This window comes from Lineus longissimus, chromosome 8, assembly GCF_910592395.1.
Source record: "Lineus longissimus chromosome 8, tnLinLong1.2, whole genome shotgun sequence".
NCBI lineage: Eukaryota > Metazoa > Nemertea > Pilidiophora > Heteronemertea > Lineidae > Lineus > Lineus longissimus.
The window spans coordinates 5,137,807-5,159,454 of record NC_088315.1 but is presented as its reverse complement, the minus strand read 5'-3'; the positions used below and the strand labels follow the sequence as shown (position 1 = coordinate 5,159,454).

At 39.6% G+C, this 21,648-nt stretch overlaps 3 protein-coding genes across 7 annotated transcripts; all 3 read left to right on the top strand.

The window, feature by feature from the left end:
* Positions 1–632: 632 nt before the first annotated feature.
* LOC135492466 (small ribosomal subunit protein eS10-like) lies at positions 633–3,578 on the top strand. The gene is made up of 5 exons (XM_064778969.1): positions 633–711; positions 2,134–2,274; positions 2,417–2,594; positions 3,004–3,081; positions 3,402–3,578. The coding sequence occupies exons 2-5, from the start codon at positions 2,134–2,136 to the stop codon at positions 3,515–3,517; spliced, it is 513 nt and encodes a 170-aa protein (XP_064635039.1). The 5' UTR covers positions 633–711; the 3' UTR covers positions 3,518–3,578.
* Positions 3,579–4,114: 536 nt separating this feature from the next.
* On the top strand, positions 4,115–10,658 carry LOC135492272 (very long chain fatty acid elongase 4-like). 4 transcript variants are annotated; one of them, XM_064778627.1, is made up of 8 exons: positions 4,115–4,329; positions 6,662–6,784; positions 6,984–7,171; positions 7,377–7,460; positions 7,784–7,840; positions 8,063–8,177; positions 8,538–8,665; positions 8,974–10,658. In XM_064778627.1, the coding sequence occupies exons 2-8, from the start codon at positions 6,736–6,738 to the stop codon at positions 9,262–9,264; spliced, it is 912 nt and encodes a 303-aa protein (XP_064634697.1). In that variant the 5' UTR covers positions 4,115–4,329; positions 6,662–6,735; the 3' UTR covers positions 9,265–10,658. The 4 variants fall into 4 exon arrangements, with proteins under 4 accessions (XP_064634697.1, XP_064634698.1, XP_064634699.1 ...); XM_064778628.1 differs by lacking the exon at positions 4,115–4,329 and adding an exon at positions 6,055–6,136; XM_064778629.1 differs by lacking the exon at positions 4,115–4,329 and adding an exon at positions 6,154–6,286.
* Positions 10,659–11,518: 860 nt separating this feature from the next.
* On the top strand, positions 11,519–20,538 carry LOC135492167 (very long chain fatty acid elongase 4-like). Of its 2 annotated transcripts, none has more exons than XM_064778403.1 (8): positions 11,519–11,597; positions 13,515–13,618; positions 13,742–13,929; positions 14,242–14,322; positions 14,587–14,758; positions 15,001–15,128; positions 16,685–16,846; positions 19,367–20,538. In XM_064778403.1, the coding sequence occupies exons 2-8, from the start codon at positions 13,552–13,554 to the stop codon at positions 19,463–19,465; spliced, it is 897 nt and encodes a 298-aa protein (XP_064634473.1). In that variant the 5' UTR covers positions 11,519–11,597; positions 13,515–13,551; the 3' UTR covers positions 19,466–20,538. The 2 variants fall into 2 exon arrangements, with proteins under 2 accessions (XP_064634473.1, XP_064634472.1); XM_064778402.1 differs by lacking the exon at positions 16,685–16,846 and adding an exon at positions 15,521–15,685.
* Positions 20,539–21,648: the final 1,110 nt, after the last annotated feature.

The following is a 21,648-nucleotide window of genomic DNA, read 5'->3' as shown; positions in this document are numbered from 1 at the left end:
CATTCACCTGAGTTCCCATTGAATGGTTTATCACCAGTATGAATCCTGGCTAAACGGAAGTCCAAGGCTGGGAACAACCCCCCCCCCCCCCCAGGACCTCCTTCACATTATCACAAAACCTACAGTGGGCAATCCCTTTTTATAACTCATGTTTGGACATCCCTCTACATTGAAGGGTTTATCACCACTATGAATCCACATCTCTCAGATGACCATAAAAATGAAATGAAATTATATTAAATGAAATGAAATTTAGTGATAGTCACTTGAGTTTACATTGTTTATCACCAGTATGAATCCTATCCACATCCGATTCCTCAGCCGATCACATTCACCTGAGTTCCCATTGAATGGTTTATCACCAGTATGAATCCTGGCTAAACAGACGCCCAAGGCTGGGAACAACCCCCCCCCCCCCCCCCCGCACCCCCTTCCCCCCAGGACCTCCTTCACATTATCACAAATCCTACAGGGGGCAATCCCTTTAAAAATATCCTATCCAACGCAACGAAGTCCGCACGTGCGTATTCGTATATCCCGCGTATAGGAACTCATGAACTAATAGTGGCGACACCTAGAAGAACTCCGACATCCCTCAATATGTACAAGTGTATATCGAGGATGTTACAAATCGCGTCCAGCCTTCTTGGAAACTCGTCGATTCTCGCGTGATAATCGGTCTTTCCAAAGCGGCCATTAAATATCGGCAGAGTGAGTGCCATTTCTTCTCCAATATATCGTCTTATATCAGGACAATCCGTATATAAAACACAGTGTTGACCCCTTATACATATAAGTGATAATCTCGTGTATTCAGAAAGAGAGTGATTTTTAAAAATATATCCTCTGAAAAAGTAATTGTAGTCACTTGAATTCGATGTAAATACGTATGGAAGACCAGAAAGTCGTCCTCCCTGCATGCCCTGTGTATTTCCCATGCATTTGAACTTGAAGCTTCTAAAAAGCACAGCCATGCATCTGCTGGGATTCAGCTAACTGGCAAATGTGATTACAGCATCATTGAACATGTACAAATAATGTGGTTAGAATAGATGTCGTATCTGTGTGTGTTGTGTGGCCGTACAGTTCTTGGTGCTGTCGCTGAGCAGCCTGATGATTGATGGGCAGATGATGATGATGATGATGTAGCCTATGTTGATTGTTGCATTGTCGGTCTGGTCGGAGGCCAGTGTGAGTGTAACTGTACTAATATGAATATCATGATGTGTGACGAGTGCGGCACCGCCTACGTTTTTTTGTTGTTGGTGAAGGGACCTGTGTTTACAGCCTGCATGTCTGACTGTAGTGTAGGCACCCTGCGAAAATAAATTCGGCTTTTTCAAAACGACTTTTCACAGGCAACGTTGTTTACCATGGCACTAAAAGTAAAAATATACAAGCTTATTCAAGCAATTTACTTCAAGTTGTCCATGCCTTTCAATGTGAATGTTCATGATATTTTGAATGCTTTTCGTGATGTTTTGATTTAAAACATGACTGTTATGTCATTGTCAAGATAAACTGGTGCTGCCTGTGAAAAGATGACCGAAATTTATTTTCACCTCTGGTCTATGGTATGGTCTGGCAACGAGTGTTTCACGTGACGCCATCCCCTCCCATATATTTTGTTGGAGGGCCAGGGCAGACAAAAGAAAGCAAGTCCAAATAACCAAGACGGCATTTGATTCAGTTAAGTTGGGCATGACAAATCATCATTAAACTTTTAAAGACATTGTTCTGCCCTCCAACATGGCTGAATGTGAAAACACTATGATGGTAACATACTTGACAGTAAAAGTGCAGCAGCAGAGGATCAGTAATTGTTGACCAGACGCAGCACAGATGACACATCGACAGACGACCAATCGATATTGCCTTGGCGATGAAGCTGGGCTTGTTTTGTAATGCAATGGTTGGACACTCTCCCAGCCCTGCAGGCAGAATTGATTGGTTACTTGATGACAACGAACTGACAGTCTTGTCTGTACATGTACTTCAGTTCTGTCTATCTATAAATCCATTGAAAAACTAAGATCTGCTGTTCCAGACTCTCGGCCATGATTCCTGGTATCAAATATTTTTGTTGATATTGATAATTGTTGTCATTTTAATTGTTGTCATCTTATTTCACAGATGTTGATGCCCAAGAAGAACCGCATTATGATCTTCGAGCACCTCTTCAAGGAGGGTGTGCTTGTAGCCAAGAAGGATAACAGTTTACCTAAGCATCCCGAGGTTGAAGTGCCAAACCTTCATGTTATCAAGGCCCTTCAGGTGAGTAGATGAAATTGTGTCATCCATAACAATCAGCAAAGGCTTCTCATTATCGTTCATGTGCAAAAACTTTCTGCGGCAAAAGCTTTTTCTTGTTTCGTAGTTAGTGAAAATCTGAAAGTTATAATGATTTTCTTTTCAGTCCTTGAAGTCTCAGGGTTACGTGAAGGAGCAGTTTGCCTGGCGCCATTTCTACTGGTACCTGACAAATGAAGGTATCCAGTACTTGAGGGATTTTCTCCATCTCCCCCCAGAGATTGTCCCCTCAACACTCAAGAGGCAGGCAAGACCAGAAACAACACGCCCAAGACCATCAAAGGGTAAGCATCTAATGCCAGCGTTTTTCAATCCTGCAAAGATCCTGTTGAGCAAGCCAAGGGCTTGTGATCTCCATAGTCATGGTCAAAATGTTGTTCATACATTGGCCTAGAATACTGCAAACTGTCTTGTGGCTGAGGACTCTTGAGTCAGTTATTGCACTCATTCAGACTGGCTGCAATGCTTTGTAAAAAATCCATACCATTAGGCATTGTGACTGATGTCTGCTATACATTGTAGTACAGGGGTTGAGCTAACGCTTAATATTAAGTGCTACGTTACAGATGATGCTGTTGCTGATCGAAAGCTTTGACATGGATGTCATCTCTTTTTTTGAAGACGTTCAGTGGGCCATTCAGTCAGTGAGACAATTATAGTCCTTTGTAATAATTGACTTCTTTATTGATTAAGGACCTGGCGAGGACCGTGAGGGACGTCGTGATTTCGGTGGAGCTGACAGACAAGCCTACAGGAGGGGTGGCGACCGTGGTAAGCAGAATTTTGTTTCATTTTGATTCTTGGCCTGTTGCTGTTGACTGAGACCGTTTTTGGTCAGGTAGGAGGAGTACATCACAAACTACTTGTGTCTCTTACTGCCACTGGTCACTAATGCTTGCATCAGCCTGGTGACAACGTAAAAAACGGAAATCATTTCAAATAAAAGATATGCAATACAACACATCAGTGAACTTTAGACCATGTTTTTGAATTCAGATTTTCAGAAACCAATTGGATCTTGTGGTGTGATGATCACTTCTCCATTATTCGGATATTATTAATCTTTTACACAAAATCTCTCGTGATTTCAGACCGTGGAGACAAGAAGGGCGATGTTGGTGCTGGTGCAACCGAAGGATTCCAGTTCCGAGGTGGTTTTGGCCGAGGTCGATCTGATAGACCAGAGCGTCAACAACAGCAGCAGTAAAAAAACCAACAAATTATGTGTACAGATTTACATCACAAAAAAATAAATTAAAGAAAGTAAAGTAATTGTTTTGAGTTATTTGCCTTACAGAAGTTTATAGTTGGCCCTTGTTGGTTTGGCTCGTCTCAAATGGGCATATCTCGGGTATCAAACTTCTTCCCGATTTGTTTGCACATTGACATGCGACCTCAATTTTGCCTGCACCAACCAAAATAACAGTGTGGGTGAATTTGATGTTGTGTGCACCTTGTGTTTTCCTTCATTGAAAACTCCTAATCACTCCCGGTTGACTACGGAAACACTCCCAAAAAGTTTGACCATCACTGCCCGACCCTTTCGCCATCGATTATCACATGTTGCTGGGAGAAAATGCTAGATGTCTCCCTTGCAGGCCATGTCATGTCTTTCGCGAACCTTCTTGACATTCACCCCAATGATGATGGGTGAACCTTATTGACTTTCACCCCAATGATGATGGCTGAAAGGGATGTCAAGATGTATTGATGTTTGTCCCCATAATTCTGCTCCGCTCGAGTATTAACCTTGAGTATACATACATGTATAAGGAATTCCTTTTTATGAGGGTTACTGACATAAAGACCAGACAGAAGACATCCCAGTACTCGGGAGGTTGTGACTGTGTCTCATTGCCTACCACCGTACTATGCTGCCATCTAAACATAGTCATCTGAACCGAGAGGGCTGGGCTGTCCATGTGCTGGCAATTAGACCATTGGTGTTGGAGGCTGCAAAGACAATTGAGTGAGACCAGCTCGCCCTGCTATGTTTCACAATATCTATTGATTACCGAGGTAAGTTTCTGTTTTTTCTATATATATTGTTATTCATGTAAATGCAGAGGCTCAGGTAAGATATTATCCGGCTAGACTTGCCGGTAGTTGATATAGGAATATAAGCATACAATGTATGCAGCTAGCTACCTACTGGTATAGCATACCCACACTATTGAGTTGGTACCCAGGAGAGTACAGTGCTAGAATGAGATATGGAGGAGAAAAACTGAAAAGCCTATCTGCATGTTGCACTGGAGATTCTCCAGGTTCTAGGGATTGGTAAGTGGGAGTTAATTTTGGGACTTGGAAATAGGCTATACAGGAATTTGCGGCAAATAAAATAGGCTAATATTGATATATATTGGCACTAATAGCCTCAAATCTCTGTAATGGGTGTTCATTAGTGCTTTGCTAAAATGCATCAGATTCTGATTAAAGGTTTAATCACCCTAGGGAATTGACATCCGTCAATGTGCCAGTTCTGAATGAGAAGATCCTGTTACCAGTACTGATATATAGCACATGATAAGTCGTGATTTAAGGTTACTAGGTGTTTCAACGTAGTCATGAAGGTTGCTAGGGTGTTGTCATGGGTTTCATCTCTCGTTTATGTCAAGTAAAACAAAGATTAATTATGAAACATATGGTTGATTCTTACAGGAACTGATGTCAGGGTTTTGTTGCTATTAGTTTTTGACATCATCTTTTGATTTCAAAATGTGTTACAGTGATTGTTCCTTGTACTGGTATTTGTATTGTATAAAGACTTTTTGGTTTAGGTTTGGTCTTTGTTATGGCGCTGAACATCCCTGGTGTTGATGCTGCTGAATAGTACCTCTCAGATCTTGGGAGTAGCTTAGAGAGTGCCGTGACTCAGGGGATGTCTCAGGAGATGTTTGAGCTATTCAAAGAACTACTCATATACATGTGCTTGGGTAGATTTAAGGGGGGGCCGACCCGGCTATTTTCTTCTGACTTGAAAAAAAGTAGGTTCTTCTTTTGAGAGTAATGCTTAAAAATAGTGCTTTATGATGTTCGTGCTTTGCTCTAAAGCTCGGCGCCCCCCCCCCCCCCCTTCTCACAATCCTGGATCCGCCCCTGCTAAGTAGCCTACATGTATTTTTAATCAAGAAAGTCCGATACTGCTTTAGTTCTAGCCTATTCCATGACATAAGCCAAACTCTCTTAACAAAATGTTGCCAGCACTAAAATAAACAACTTACATGATATCAAAAATACATATGGCGTGCTGATGCATTTTTGATGATGTGAAAGTGCATTATGACCTTGGAACAACTGCGACCCTTGTTGAAAAATCGGATCAATAAAATGTGTTGAGCTGCACATCAATAATGCCCTGAGAACATTTTAATTAGCCAACATCAAATCTGTCTCCACTACAGTTTACATTTATATACAGTAGGCCTACGTATTTACGCTGTAGAAAATTTTCGGTATGTACTAAATTGTCGAACTTTCCACGAATTTGGTCTAATCAGTAGTCTATGTTGACATTGCAATCCAGGAAGTCACAGAGTTGCCTGGTGTCTCAAAGTCTCTTCCTATTCCTGTTTTGAGCTCCAAGGATTTAGGCCAAAGACTGGTCCACTCTCGTTTTTGCTCCGCTGTTGGAAGCTAATACAATACTCCGGCCGTCTGTTGTGGTGGTTAGCTGACTGGTCACATCTGGTCATGTGTTTTGTTTTTGTTTTATGAAGGGGTTACTATTTTGGTGTGGTGGTGAACATCATGTGTGCGTCAAATTTTGGCCGGAGCAGCAAATGTGGCATTAATTGAGCGACACCTGTTCACCAAACACAAGTGTGTAAGTAGATCAGTGTATAAGTCATCACAGAATGTAACATTATGGTAACCATATTCCATTCACTGACAAAACAGGTGGACACAATGGCCGCTGACCTTTTCTTTAACCAGTGATCATGTTTTCATTTCGTGGGTAAACTTTGTCTATAAGGTGATTGCCGACCTTGCGACCTTTGCATCATTCAGTGAGAAGTTTAATTGTGGTCTTTGGACTTGAGATATTTCTTAAAGACACGAGATTGATCTTGAGATTGAAGTGTAAATATTGTCGTAATTTATGCTTGGTATTTTGATAAGTCAAGTGATAGAAGATCACAGCGGACATTGCAGTTTATTTACCTTCAAGGGGTAAATCCTAACTTTTGATCTTGAACTCACGGGAGAAGCAATATCTTTCAGGACAGTACAGGGTGGGTCAGTTGTGATGGCTAATGTCAGATCTTCAAGCTAATCCATTATTATCTTGCCAATCCTCCAGTCTGAACATTCAAAGAATATGCTCTGTAATTCTAATCTCTGATTTCAGGACACCGCAGGTGGGTTCTCCTCTGCTGTGTTGGATAGTCAGGACTGACCAGATTGTCTCGTAATACTGCCAAGATGGAGGCAATCAAGGAGTGGTACCATCTCATTAATGTGAAAAATGCTGGTGAGTGTTCAATAACAGTAGTTTTTTTAAGAAAAAAAACACCTGCAATGTACTTCTATTGTATCAATAATTCATGATGCGTTATGCTGATATCCAAAACAGAAAAGTAAGATGAGGTTTTTGTCCTAATTGGTGAGTTTACAGAATGTTCTTCAATCAAACATGGTATACAAAAGAATCATTGGTTTGTCTTTTGCAGATCCTCGTTTTAATGACTGGTTCCTTATGTCAAGCCCACTCCCAACCCTGGGCATGTGTTTTGCATATGTGGCAATTGTACATTGGGGACAAAAATGGATGAAGGACCGTCAAGCCTATGATCTTAAATACTGCCTTGTGATCTACAATTTTTTACTTGTCTTGTTGTCTGTATACATGTTCCATGAGGTGAGTGAGAAACTAATAGCTCAGCAGTTGTTATTTGCACTCAGAGATTTGCAGATGGTATTTAAGGATAGTTTGGGCTTGATTTCTTTATGTATTAAAAGTTGTGTCGTGATGCTTAGAGGCCTGTCAGCCAGGTCGCTACATTTATACCCCAGGACTCTTCACAGTCTGTTCATGTCTTCAGTTTGTTCCCTTTCTGTTCAAGGTATTTGTATCAACTGTGCTTCGCCCAGAGTTTCACCTGCTGTGTCAAGCTGTTGATTATAAAGATGAATATTGGCCAAAACGGGTAGGTGATCGGTTTCTGGCCAATAAGGCATGCATTATGGGATCAACCAATTGTACTCATCCAGAAAAATATAGCAACTCTGCTGGTACACTTCCAGTATTACAGTAGAACCTCTCTATTAAGTACACACCCGTGGGACTGATAAGTGCTGTCCTTAATAGAGATGTGTTCTAATTAGAGAGGTCAAATTGAAAGGAAACATCCAATTCAGGACCAAAACTAGTGTTTTCCATCTGAACAAATCATAACAATTCATTTTGAATTGATAAGTTTTACAAAATTATGATATTTGTACATTTCTCTTATGTGCTTTCAAATTTCAGCTTGGAGCTGTTATATGGTGGTTTTATTTTTCAAAGTTATTGGAGTTTCTAGACACTGTAAGTACACGTTTTGTCACGGTTGAATATTTTTAAAGATCATTAAACATATTCATGGTTGGTTCTTCAGTTCACCATGTTTCACAAAGGTACATATCGGTGGACCTGCATGTACCAGCAGTAAGGTTAATCCTCTCTGTTTAGAATACATTGGAACTGATAAAACACCTACGCAAATTTGCTGGTCTACAAGATAAACAAAACTGTCTTTTTCTTCAACAGATATTCTTTGTGCTGAGGAAGAAAAACAGCCAAATCACGTTTCTTCATGTCTACCATCATTTTACAATGCCATTACTTTGGTACTCTGGAGTCAAATGGGTTGGCGGAGGCTGCAGTAAGTTTTAGAAACTCTTTGATGTATTTTGCTGGTATGCTAACAATTCAAGAGTCATGTGATGTCAGGTGTTAACTCTGTTAGAATCGAGAGATATCGTTTTAACTTCTGCCAATTGCTACACTTATTCAAAGTCCTTAAGGGAATTATTATTAGGGAATTGAGAATGAGAATGTTAGCAAAGAGATATCGCTGTTTGAATTATGCTTGAAAGCATGTGTCATGTATTTGCTTGCATTGATTTATATCAAATAGGTGGAGCATTAAATTTGCTGTAAAAACAAAACTGTTAATACTCAATAGTTCAATTGTAACTTTTAGCAAGGTATGATTTTAATTGAATGTATAATTCTGCTTTAGGTTACTATGCTCCTCTTGCCAATAGTTTCATACATACTCTGATGTATACATACTACATGCTGGCCGCTGTTGGACCCCAGATGCAACCATATCTTTGGTGGAAGAAGTACATGACAAAATTACAACTGGTAAGCCATATAAAAATGTAACGAGTTGGGGGTCAAAATATGTCTTGCATATGTAGACCACATTAAAAAAACCTCAGAACAATATTGAAGATTAGATATTGCCAACCATAAGGTTGGAAGGACACCAGCTGGTTTTACCTAAAATGTGAAAGATTGTTTAAAGCCTTTTGGAGAATCTATGGATCATTATTGGTGCCAGAAACTGCAGTGATATACCCTTGTCTAACTCTCCACAGAGTAAAACTATCAGTAGTGCTGGTGCTGGCCACTGTTAACGCAATATGTTACTCATTCCCTTTCCACTTCAGTTCCAGTTCATCTCCATGATTTCTATAGCGATGTATGGCATAATCCGACCATGTGGATTCCCCCCAAACTGGCTCTGGGCTCAAGTCATTGTCTGCATTACATACTTCGTCCTCTTCTGCAACTTCTACTACCAGGCGTACGTCAAACGGGCGCGGGAACAAAAGTTGCGGAAAGTTGAACAGAATGGTGTTTCAAATGGACATGTTGCAAACGGATCCTTAAAGGAACAGAACGGTTATGCTAATGCGAATGGTTACGCTAATGGCCATGCCGCTGTGAAAGTGGATTAGGTTAGATTAAACTTTGCCTGATATTGACAGGACTTGAACATGTACGCCAGAAATCCATGACCTGATTTTATCTAGTGAAAGCTAGTCCTAATCAAATAATAGCCAGAAGACTGGCATCATTGGGTTTTCAGTCTTTCTGCGTGAAACGAGTTGTATGAGGAGTCTTCAACCACATTTATTCAGAGGAGTGGTAAATTAGTTTTGATCATGGGTAGCACGGGGGTGTCTCCTGGCCTGTGTGTGTGGGGGGGGGGGGGGGGGGGGGTTGTCCGGTAAGAGCTGAAGAGTTGTTGCACTATCATTTGATGTGATGCATCAAATAGGAATTAAGTAAAGGCCATTCTGGAATGAATGGGCCTCTTGGGCAAAGCCTGAGTGGGTGGAGTGTTTTAGCAGTCTGGTGAGGGTGTTCAACATTCAGCCCTGGGTCGAATGAGTTGAGAGTGTTAATACTTATTGCTATGGCTGTTCTTAGATTCATGCAAATGGTCATAGGGGTCAGCACACATAGAATTAGGCAGCACTGCTTAAACAGTGATGAGGAAGACACTTTGATTGCATACTTTGGACATTGTAGTGATGTCAATGCACTAGTAAACTGCTGGGTCCAACTATTTCTTATTCTATACCGCTTCAGATGAGTTGGTGACAATAATTGTGCTCAAAAAGTGATACTTTTGGCTTTATGTGCTTAATAAGGTCTACTTTGGCTGTGTATATAAAATCTACCAATTGTAAGATATTCAGTAGGCCTACTGATATTCAACATCCAAATGTGCTATTTTTGTGAAGACATTTTACTGCTGTCGGCCTACTGTACCTAGAAATATTTGTGTGCTGTTTATTTTTGCATTGTTTGCATTTACAGCTAATTACAAAATAGATGGTCACAAAAATTACTGTTATGGAGTTGTCAAAATGCTGAATAAAATAGACGTAAATGTTGTTAGTTCAGAAAACTGTGATATCAAATGGTCACAAAGATTTCTGGGTGCCACCATATTAAAGTTCTTTATTGGTTTGTAGTTAGGAAACTACTAGTTATAGGATGAGTTTTGCGAGTTACTGTGGTATGCATCAGAAACAACTCGGAGCCAAAACTTCTGACTCCAGGATTCGAGCCGAAACTGCAGGATTCGATGACATCTTCGGTTTCCTCTTAGGTAGCCCACTTTCCTCCTCTAACTGTAATTGTCCAATCATTGTCAAACGAGCCAATAATGAGCTGAATTGGAGCTCACAACCCAATATTTTTAACTATAATGCATTTTGTTGTAAGATACCTGATCTTTATTTTCATTTTCAAAGATATCTGTTGTATCATTTAGTGATTGCTTTTACTGGTTGATGGCAGCACTGCATATCTTGAAATAAAGTTGATTCCACAAGTGAAATGTCCTTTAGTCTGTTCTTTAGTTACAGTATTATAGGTCTCTGGGTTTGTCTGATTATTTGTCTGTGATGCCTCTCATGCATGTTGATCTGTCTTACCCAAGGTGATTCTATTACATAACGTTAATATTAAAGTGTTGCACAAGGCTGTAACAACATCCCACCAATAGCACAGATGGTGGCCTACATGTGTGTTGCCCAAAATTAGATACCAGATCAAATCAGGAACATGATAAAATGTCTTGCCCAAGGCCACACTGCATCAGAGCATATGGTCTTCATAATGGTGAAGGACAAAGGACAACATCTGTACATCATTGTTTACTGCCTCTTGATATTACAACTTGATATATGAGGTTAAGGCCTGAATCTCTGGATACGTTCCTAAGGATCACATAGGCCTACTAACCTTTGTGATATCATAAGTGTCTTGCCCAAGGTGACAAACCTGAAGAGCACACTGTGATCGGATCGCATTTGTCTGATGGTATTGTCTTATAGTTTTTGATTTGATTGCATTTGTCTCTAATGTAGCAGCATATCATTGGGATTTTATTCACTGACTGATGTTGGGCCTTGGGCAAGACACTTTATTATCCCGTCCCTGGCCTTGCATGTCTTCAGCTGATTTGTCTGATAGGCCCTACCCCTGGCCCTACACACCCACGGCCATAGCATGGTTTAGGCCCATTCAAAAAGTTCGTCTGCTAGGACCTGTCAGGTCACGTTTTGCGAATACCGCTACTCATTATGTAACAACTAATTAAACCAATCCACGTGCCTCTTACAAAATTAGTTTCGGCTGAGCGATTCGTAACGGCACTTTCCATTGGCTAAAAAACCGGCATAATTTTGACTTGTCGTCGATAGCAACATAAAAATAATAATCCTGCTGAAAGATCAGTTGTGGACTACCTCCACTGCGTTCGGCCTGATAGATTGTAAGTATGACATTTGTGTTTGATATAGGGCCTACAGTATTTCAAAATATGTTGTAGATTTCGTCTATTCCAGTGAAATATCTCGATTTTTTTGTGGGGCGATGCCCAGCTTCCCTGTTGCCACTGTACATAAAGCACTATGGATATACAATGTAGACTACTAGAGCATGTAGAATGAGTATGCAGTATGAGTATGCGGTGCACAGTAAGACAGGATGTATGCTGGATATGTGGGCTTCTTTGATATAGAAAAGGTGTCCAGGTACTTTTGGGGCCAAGACCTTAATCATGTTACAGTAGAAACTCTCTATTAAGGGCACCCTCGGGACAGACATGTGCTGTCCTTAATAGAGAGATAGAGACAACCGAGGACCAAAACTAGTGTCCTTAATAGAGAGGTTGTCCTTAATAGAGAGGTGTCCACTAAGCGAGGTATTATTTTTAGCGCCCAGCTTAACTGTGCCCTTGTAGTGTGCGTGATATTGTCTGTGCTTGGGCGGACCTCTTCCAATGGCATTGCCTCAAGCTCAGGTAATTATTCAGATGACCTAGCCCATCTTGTTGTACAAGGTGTTTTTTTAAAGTAGCTAAGTTTCGTTATCTTTTCCATTAAGTGTCCCCATTCAAAATAATGGTTTTGAATGTTTGCATTGGTTAGAGTAAATATGACACAATTTCATATTAATATTGGAGAGATTTGAGGTATAATATCTTTTGTATGTAATGTACACAATGATCAATCATTTATCTAAGATATTGAAATGATGGTTTGGAGGCGGAGCACAATGAACAGAGTGTGAATATAACTTCAAGAAAGAGTGACTTCGATTTAAAAAGTTACCGGTATCACAGTTCAGTTCATGAGACTTTGTGGTTTGACAAGATTGTGAGTAATACAATGCGTATGTTAAGTGTCCCTCATCTTGACCACCAAGGTTTTTGCATCTCACCAAGATATACCGACATGGTCCTGGTTTCAGTAACACTAAGAATTCAGCATTCGTGTTTGCAACAGAAAGCATATATTCATGCTTAAGCATGCAGTCAGCTGTCCAGACATGAAAACAATACTTAGCTACACTAATACTGTGGTGTTTGCACTTGAGCCCTCATATAATATGTTTGTGTGCCAAAAAAGCATTAGCTAGGCCTATTGAAATGCTGAGGTCATGGACACAAGAAAGATTAATTCCTACGCTTAGCAACAGTTGTTGTGACAACCTTGCATGATAACATTTGTTTCATATGTTTGGTTTCCTTTGAACTGATCCTGACTGAATTGTCGTCCATAATCTGATTTGTTCGTTTTGGTTTTTTTCCAAAATGTCCCCAATAGGCTAAAGCAAATGCACAATCTTTGCTTGCTGATTTTGGAAACTTGGTCAAATGCCAAATTTCCCATTCTTTTGGTTGTGACTTTGTCCTCACAGAACTACCAGGGCGAATTTCCTCTTAAGCCCTCACCCCTTTAGGCTCATTTGGACATAGTCACAACCAGAATGATTGGGCAGTTTTCGATTCCACTATGCAAATATTCCTCAAAACTATATTCTTATGGGTTGTGAAAATCAAACAATGGTCTCCGTCATGTTCCTTCAATGAACATGCAGAGGTGAGCACGGCATGTTCATAATTATAATATCAACACAAGACAAGGCTCATGTTCCTTCAATGAACATGCAGAGGTGGGCATGGCATGTTCACAATTATAATATCAACACAAGACAAGGCTCATGTTCCTTCAATGAACATGCAGAGGTGAGCATGGCATGTTCACAATTATAATATCAACACAAGACAATGAATCCACAGAGAGAGATTTAAACTGATCTATACAACCAACAGTTTGTGATGAAGCCTGTGCGGCTTAATAGATGTTAAAATATCCTTCTTTCAATTGGTTTTTGTGTCTTTCAGGATCTCAAAAGCAAGGACACATCACAGGTAATCCGTCATGGAGTTAGTGGTGGATAAATGGAATGGCTTCCAGGAGTTCTACCAAGGATGCCTTGAAAAAGCAGGTAAGAAAATTTTAAAGAAGACTTGTCATTTCCCTTATGAGTGTCAGTACCTCTTCCATCCTGTTGCAGACAGGAGTACCAGTTGTTTAGTTCTCATAAAATGGTATTTATTATCTGTTTCAGACAAACGAGTGGAAAACTGGCTGCTGATGGAGAGCTACACACCAACCCTAGTCATGACCCTCATGTACTTAGTCACAGTCAAATTAGGCATAGAATTCATGAAGACCAGAGAAGCTTTCAAACTCAAATATACTTTATTTATATACAACATGGGACTAGTGCTTTTAAACTTCCATATATTTTTTGAGGTGAGTTTGAAGTGATATTGCCAACTCATCTTATATCAGTAGAGAACCGTTACTTTTGCTCTCCCTGAACACAAAGCTCGTCAATTTGAAACATGTCAAGAGTTTCACTATTATTTTGCATTATGATCCGCAAACCAGGCGCTGCATCGATAAAACATGATATGGCACATGCAAATGTCTTATTTGATTCCTGTTTGGGAATATCCAATGTCAAAGTATCATATAAATTTCTCTATGATATCAAGTATGGATCTGTACTTGATGATATCTGTTTAATGTATTCAGTGAAATTCATCATTGTCATCTTTTCAGCTTATCACTGCCACAACTAGACGGAATTATAGCTATACATGTCAGCCTGTAGATTATTCTGATAATCCTGATGAAATGCGGGTAAGTGATAGTACCAACATCAATAAGAGAGCCAAACAATTACACATCTGCCAATGTTTGGAGCTTTTTTGGATCTGTCTATCTCATGGGTAGAGTCCATTGTTATTTTTTCTTTCTGCAAAATGCCACCACCAGTTTACATCACCAAATATTAAGGGCATTGGTCCCCCATAAAATTAGATGGCTGTTTTTGACGACTACTATACAGGTAGAGAAGATTTTTGTTTATTCACCTTATATAAAAACTTATTTTTTGTCTTTCAGATTGCCAAAGCATTATGGTGGTATTACTTCTCAAAATGTCTTGAATTTTTGGACACCATATTTTTCGTCCTGCGAAAGAAGAATAATCAAGTCTCGTTTCTTCATGTTTATCACCATGCCACGATGTTCCCTATATGGTGGATCGGAGTCAAGTGGGTCCCTGGTGGACAATGTAAGTAAAGTAGGGACTGTGTCTGCTGAAACCTCTACTGGGAGTACACACTGATTTTGGTCCCAATCTGATCATTTGTATACTATTTGACATATCAGGACTGCTCTTTATTTAGGACAGCACTTATCAGGCCCAAGAGAGGCACTACTGTAGTTGTTTTTGGTCTGTAGGATGTCTTCAATAGAGGGGTTCTGTGTTTTAAAGATAATCTTCGATTCTTGATCTTATTTTCTTTCTTACAGCTTTCTTTGGTGCCATGATCAACTCCTTCATCCATGTAATCATGTACACATACTACGGAATTTCTGTCCTTGGACCAGAATTCCAGAAATATCTCTGGTGGAAACGGTATCTTACTAAGATTCAGCTGGTGAGTAAAACCCTGCACTTTCAGTGTTGAATAAGTCTTACTTTAATCTGAACTTAATTCAGTACAAGTGAAGAAGCATCAAGTTCGTTTAGAAAATTTATTGGAAACTGACAACACAGCTTGTTTTATATCGCGCATCCTTGGTGAATGTTTTAAGGGTGAAGAAAACCACTTGCCGTTTGGTTGTCATGAAATTCTCAGTCAGTTTGTCATTGAAAGTAAAAAATCATGATCTCAACTAAAATTGAGTGATAATTCCTTTATTTCCAGAAAACTTGCTTTTCAGAATTCATTCCAGCGATACCCATTATCATCATTTTTCAGATCAATTCCTTTTCAGCGTACACATTCTACCTCACACCGTTATCATCTATCTCACTTTCCCTCTTCAGCTCCAATTCTTTATTGGCATGGTCTACGCCGCTCAAAGTCTCTACTTTGAGTGCGAGTACCCGAGCTGGATGCAATACATGGCACTCGGTTACGGCATCACAATTATCTCACTCTTTATGAACTTTTATATCCGGGCTTACATTATGCCCAATAAAACCAGAGAGGTAAAAACTGCTGGTCTTCATTGTTATGAGTCTTCTTCTTGTCTCTATATTCTCTGTGTTTTCCTCTTTACATTGTATCTTAGTCTTTCTATGCCCAGGAAAATTAACATTTTGGAAAAGTGGGATTCACGCAGTTGTATTCTGCAAACTTCCTATACAAATGTTAGGCTATACACGAACTGTAGATGTCTGAAATGAATCTGTGATCCTGTCGTTGGATCAAGTCACAGGGTATATTGTTGGTACTCCGACAGTGGCATTATAAGTGAGCTTACAGGTCATGTGCTTCAGTTGTATGACAGTTCTGGACCTGAATGTAAGCATCAATAACAGATCAGAAACTAACCCTCGCTATCAGATATATTTTCCTGGGCATATAGACCTGGCATTTTATGAGACTGATTATGCCTATATTTGTATTGTTGTCATGGTTATGTTAGTTTTATGTCAGTTGTAGTGAATATGCAGTTTGGCCAGGATGTGCATGCAGTTTTTAGCACAGTGTTGTGCAATGTTGTATTTGATATAGGATAGCAGCTATATTTCATGTACTGAGATCTGCGTGAGTAGTTTGACACTGTGAGCTGTAGCTTCGATTTCGGCATAATTTTTCTGATGAATTTTTAAGACTGAACCATGGCAACATTTTTCTTAATATCATAACTTTTCTCATAATGCCATAGATTCTTGGAATGGTGAATCCTTTCAGAATCCAAAGATCTGTTTTCAGCAACCTTCTCCCAAATTGCACTGACCTGAACTCCCTACGAACAAGATTTCTTCTACTATGACATGCAGATTAAGGGGAACTTCTCACAAATAATTGTCGAACTGTTTCATGGGTTGTGCTACAGAAAAGCAGCATCTAGGCTCATGCTGTTATTTTTGAGTGAGAATTTCCCTTTATTGATGCTTTATGCTTTTGTGTTCCTGTAGTACTGTAACTGTATATGTGTGTTCTGTTTAATATTTAATTTCCTTTATTAATCTCTTTATTAGATCCAGTTTTTGGCTGGCATGTTCCATGCAGCTCAATCGTTGTTCGTCCAGTGTGAATACCCTGTTTGGATGCAGTGGGCATTAATTTTTTACGGCCTGACCATCCTGAGCCTGTTCCTCAACTTTTATTTCCACGCCTACATCCATCCAAAGAAAACAAAGGTAAAGCTAATATCCTATTAAAGAGCCCGATGTCAGATGCATCCTCCCTTTTGCTGTGTTCTATTTAGATTCTTCATGGAGTCCTATATCCAAACACATTTTTAGCTCACCTCTTAGCAGAGGTGAGCTTATCCCATACCGTGGCGTCTGTCGTCCGTCGTCGTCGTCGTCGTCGTCGTCGTCGTCCGTCGTCGTCCGTCGTCCGTTAGCAGGGCACGTTTCGTAACTGTTAGAGCTATTGAGTTGAAACTTGGTACACATGTACCCTTATGTAATGACACCTTGGAGACCAAGTTTCGGTCCGATTCGTTTCATGGTTTGGCCACCAGGGGGCCAAACGTTAAAAGTGAAAATATGCAATATCTCCCTTAATAGTAGTCGGGAAATTTTGAAAAAAATATGGTAGGTACTTCTAGCAAAGGTGCATCATATATCCTCCGGGTTTTTGATTTGACCTCCTTTTCAAGGTCACAGAGGTCAAATGGTGTAAATTGGCCATTGGGATGTAACGATGGCACGTTTCTAAACTGCAATGACTATTGATACCAAATTTGGTACAGATTTACCCCTTAGTCAGGTGATCTCAGGGACCGAAGTTTGGTCCAATATGATTCACCACTTGACCACCAGGTGGCAAAATCCAAAAACCTTAAAAATGTGATTATTCCTTAACTTCTTGCCCGATTGCCACCAATTTGATATCATGGGTACATCTAACCACCATACAGTATATGTCACACAGGTTTTTAATTTGACCTTCTTGTCAAGGTCACAGAGGTCAAATGGCGTAAATTCGCCGTCAGGCCGTAACTATGGCACGTTTCTTAACTGCAATGACTATTGATCACAAATTAAGTACACATGTACCCCTTGGTCAGGTGATCGCAGGTACCGAAGTTTGGTGCGATCTGATTTGCCGTTTGGCCTCCAGGGAGGGGGGCCAAATCCTAAATTCTTCAAAATGCCATTATTTCTAGTAATGACTTGCCCGATTGGCACCAATTTTATATCATAGGTACATGTAGTTCTAACAACCATTCAATGTGTCACCCGGGTCTTCTTTGATTTGACCTACTTTTCAAGGTCACATAGGTCGAATGTACTGTAAATTGGCCATTTTGGGGAAATTGTAATTGCTTGGACCTACATCAAACCTAACACTACATGACACAATACCATGCTCTTTATCCATCTTTCCTCCACATGAGGTGAGCACAATGGCCCTGGCCATTTCATTCATGATACAACAGCCTAAAGTGTCGATCATAATGATACCATACCTGTAGCAAGTGTCGCCGTCGGAGCAGAACAGTAGTCAATATTGGCAAAATGGTTCTCCTCGACACAGTTTAACAAAGTAACTTTTCAAAATCTTTGAAGTAATTTCTTGGCCCCTCATAATGATTGTGGGCTGTCGTGTTGAAATTCTTTCACTCCATGTGGCAATGTGTCATTAGCCGTAAAAGAGTCATTAAACGTAAAAGGATATAATCAATACTGATATGACTTGCCGTGTGTTCATTGTGTGTCCCTGTCGAGCAATGCTTTGAACATCAATACATCGTATTGATGAAGTGGGCTTGTTATGCAGATTTATGATGAATAGAGACTCTGTGTGTCCAATTGCTGCATATACTTCAGCATTTGGTTGTCAGGCAACCTTCTGTTTGCCACCATGTTTTGATGCCAAGGGAGAGAGTAGATGGTGTACTCTTCAGTTCAGGATGTGTTAAGGGTTGTACTCCAGCTGATCAGTTCCTGAAGCACATTGGCCTTCAAAGCCACCCAAAACTAAACATTTTATGGAAGGGCAAATTTAGTTGCATGGACAATGAACTTCAACAACATCCAATTCCCTGCTTGCTTAGGTCTTGAGAATGCAGATGTTTGTAAATTTAGTTGACTATTCACAAAGTAGTGTTAATTCCATTGTGAACTGCCTAGACAAAAACTGAAACTCCTAGAAAAAAGACAATACGGTAACTATTTTCGTGCCACAAATCCTTTGCACTGTTGTTATTTGGTGTCTTCTCTGAACTGTAACAAGCTTCTTTCCGATTCTGGATTTTCAACGCAATCATTATTTTCATAGTGCAGTGATGTAGATAGTTTTAAAATAACATTCTAGTTATCTGTTGTACCAGTTCTTGGTAATACATGTCTATCATCGTAAATAATGCATGTTGGTACCATACCATATGTACTGTCAGATTTGGCACCTGTTGTCCCTATGTAAATGGGAGGCAGCTATATTTGTATGATGACGAATATACATGTTTGTCAGTAGGCGCAAGTCTTTTTGATCACCGATAAACAATAAATGATGGACTCGCAAGGAAATAGCTTCAACTTCAGCTATGCCATCTATTAATTACCAAATGAACTGAACGCTGTATTCAATTTGTTTCAAACATGTTCTAAAGTACTGTCAAATTCCTTACAATTGTTTTCATTGTCATTGTCAGTGTCTAGTGATATGCAAGAATGTGTCAAAACTCAAATTCTCTATTTCTGTTTCAGAAACCAGCCGAATCCAGCAATGGAACTGCCAAAAATGGACACTTCCAAAATGGAGATGCTAGGACAAACGGACATGTGGAACATAAGAAGACCAAATAAGAAGATAGGATAACCTTAGGAGTAAGAGAATCTGCAAATGCAAACAAGACTTTAAACATCATAGTCTTGGATAAGTAACTAGGGACTTGAGAAATTTACTCTATAGTTTGTGTTCTTGGCAACATGAATTTTCCATATCACAGTACACATTGCATATAGTATCAGAATCGTTGTAACCGTATCTTTGTATGTTGTGGACTGGTTTTTCCATGTTGGAGTGTTGACATGGTAATAAGAATTATAAAAAGGTGTTTGCTTCATTTCATTTATTAGTAAAACTATTCTATATGTATACCAGTCATAGTCTTATACTCTATATACCTTAATTATCTGTCTCAGAAACTTTCATGGTGTTCAAATTGTAGGTCAGTATTAACCATAGTCATACTTTGTTTTGGCATTTGCTCTAGAGCTTCGCTTTTTAAAGGCATTCAAAGATAATCAATGAATTTTAATATATTGTCAATCATAATGTAGAGATGTAGCATGTATCATGCCCCCTGAAATCCATGGATTAATTTGTTTTGGCACAAAGGTACAGCTGTGGGATGACTCAATTGTGTCCAGGTAGGTGGCACCACCATCTGAAAATAATCGTCTTGGCGTTAATAGGTGGTCTGGTTTGAAGAGCAGAGACAACAAACTACGGTTATATTTCCTAAATCTGTGGCCTCTCCCCTGCAAATGCAACACACCTGGACATAGCCTGATGTCCAAGGTTCAGAGATTGGGTCCATGATCAGGCTAGGAATTTGGTCAATAACTATTGAGTACGGTACGGGCACTCTTCAGCATATATCTGTGAATAATCAGTGTTGTTCAAGGCCAATGCTGTAAGATAGGGTTAGTCCATATCGTGAGAACTTTATGGAAGAACTAGCAAGTAAAGCTTTCTGTATCATTTGCTTGAGTGTGTTCTTTGTCTTTATACAACATGTAACTAGAGTATAGTCTTTCAAATATTGTAGGTAGAGAATTTTTGAGATCTTTTATTATCATCCAAGAGGAATACCTCTTGTAGTGTAGTGGAGCAAAATATACTCTGTTTTGTTAATTTTTGCATAAAATCTAATCCAAGGTTAAAGCTGATTTCTGCTTTATTAATTTGCGGATCACGGAAAGAAAGGAAAAAGTGCTCCTGTATGACGTATCGAACAAATCTTTGTATGATGTATTGGAATTTGTGAAGTGTTCATACGAAATATATATGGATACATCAAATGGGAGCATTTCTTTGCAATTGTGGCATTGAGTCCACCTTGGACACGTGCCTCAAAATGACTGATTCTCAAAAGGACCATTGAGATGTCTCGCAATGGGCTTGCCTATTGATGAAGAAATCAGAAAATTTTCCTTCATTGGCGGCTCCAAGGTTGGAATGCACCTAACCTGCTGCTTCGGACTGGGAAACTCAAAACCCTATATAAGGGACTCCAATTGCCACTTGGCCAGCATAGAGAAAATAAAATTGTTGATTGTGGTTGAAATTTGCTATAAAATGGTCAGGAGCTGTCTGTCGCCACTTGCCACCAACAGTATTGATTTTTCCAATTGAACATGTTGAAGGACGGGACAGCTCCTGGCTGAGTTTGCAGTGTAAGTATTTGTTCTCAATATAAAGTGCTTTAGGGCTGGTCATTCAACATCTCCCAATGATCTGATGGATGAACCGATGAACTTGAGACTTGATGAAATCCAGTCGTAAATATTAAGTATCTTCAAATAAAGACAATGCCTAGTTTTCAAGTTAAAGGTCAATGACATTTGATGTGATCATGACATGATCACAACCTGTTTGCCCTTATGGTCAGTTTTGTCCTTGGAAGCGCAGTAAGTACCGCAGTGGCCTGTTTAAACGATTGTTAGGTATGTTTCCACCAACCATCTGTGTTCACCCATTTGTGTATCCATGTTTCAAGACTGAAAGACTGATCTATGGCTTTTTTTATGAGCGTATTGATATTCCAAGGGTGGTGGAACAGGTTGCTGCCTTATGTCTGACCAATCAAAACCACCATAATTCACCACTCACAGAAATTCTAAATCAATAAATGACCAATTATAACTGTGGTCTGAGCTGAGATCAAACAAACTGAAAACAAAGTGTATCGATCCCAGCTTCATGTGACTGAAACTTTCTAAATTTCGTATTGCTAATATGGAAGTTATTCAAAATCAAAAGT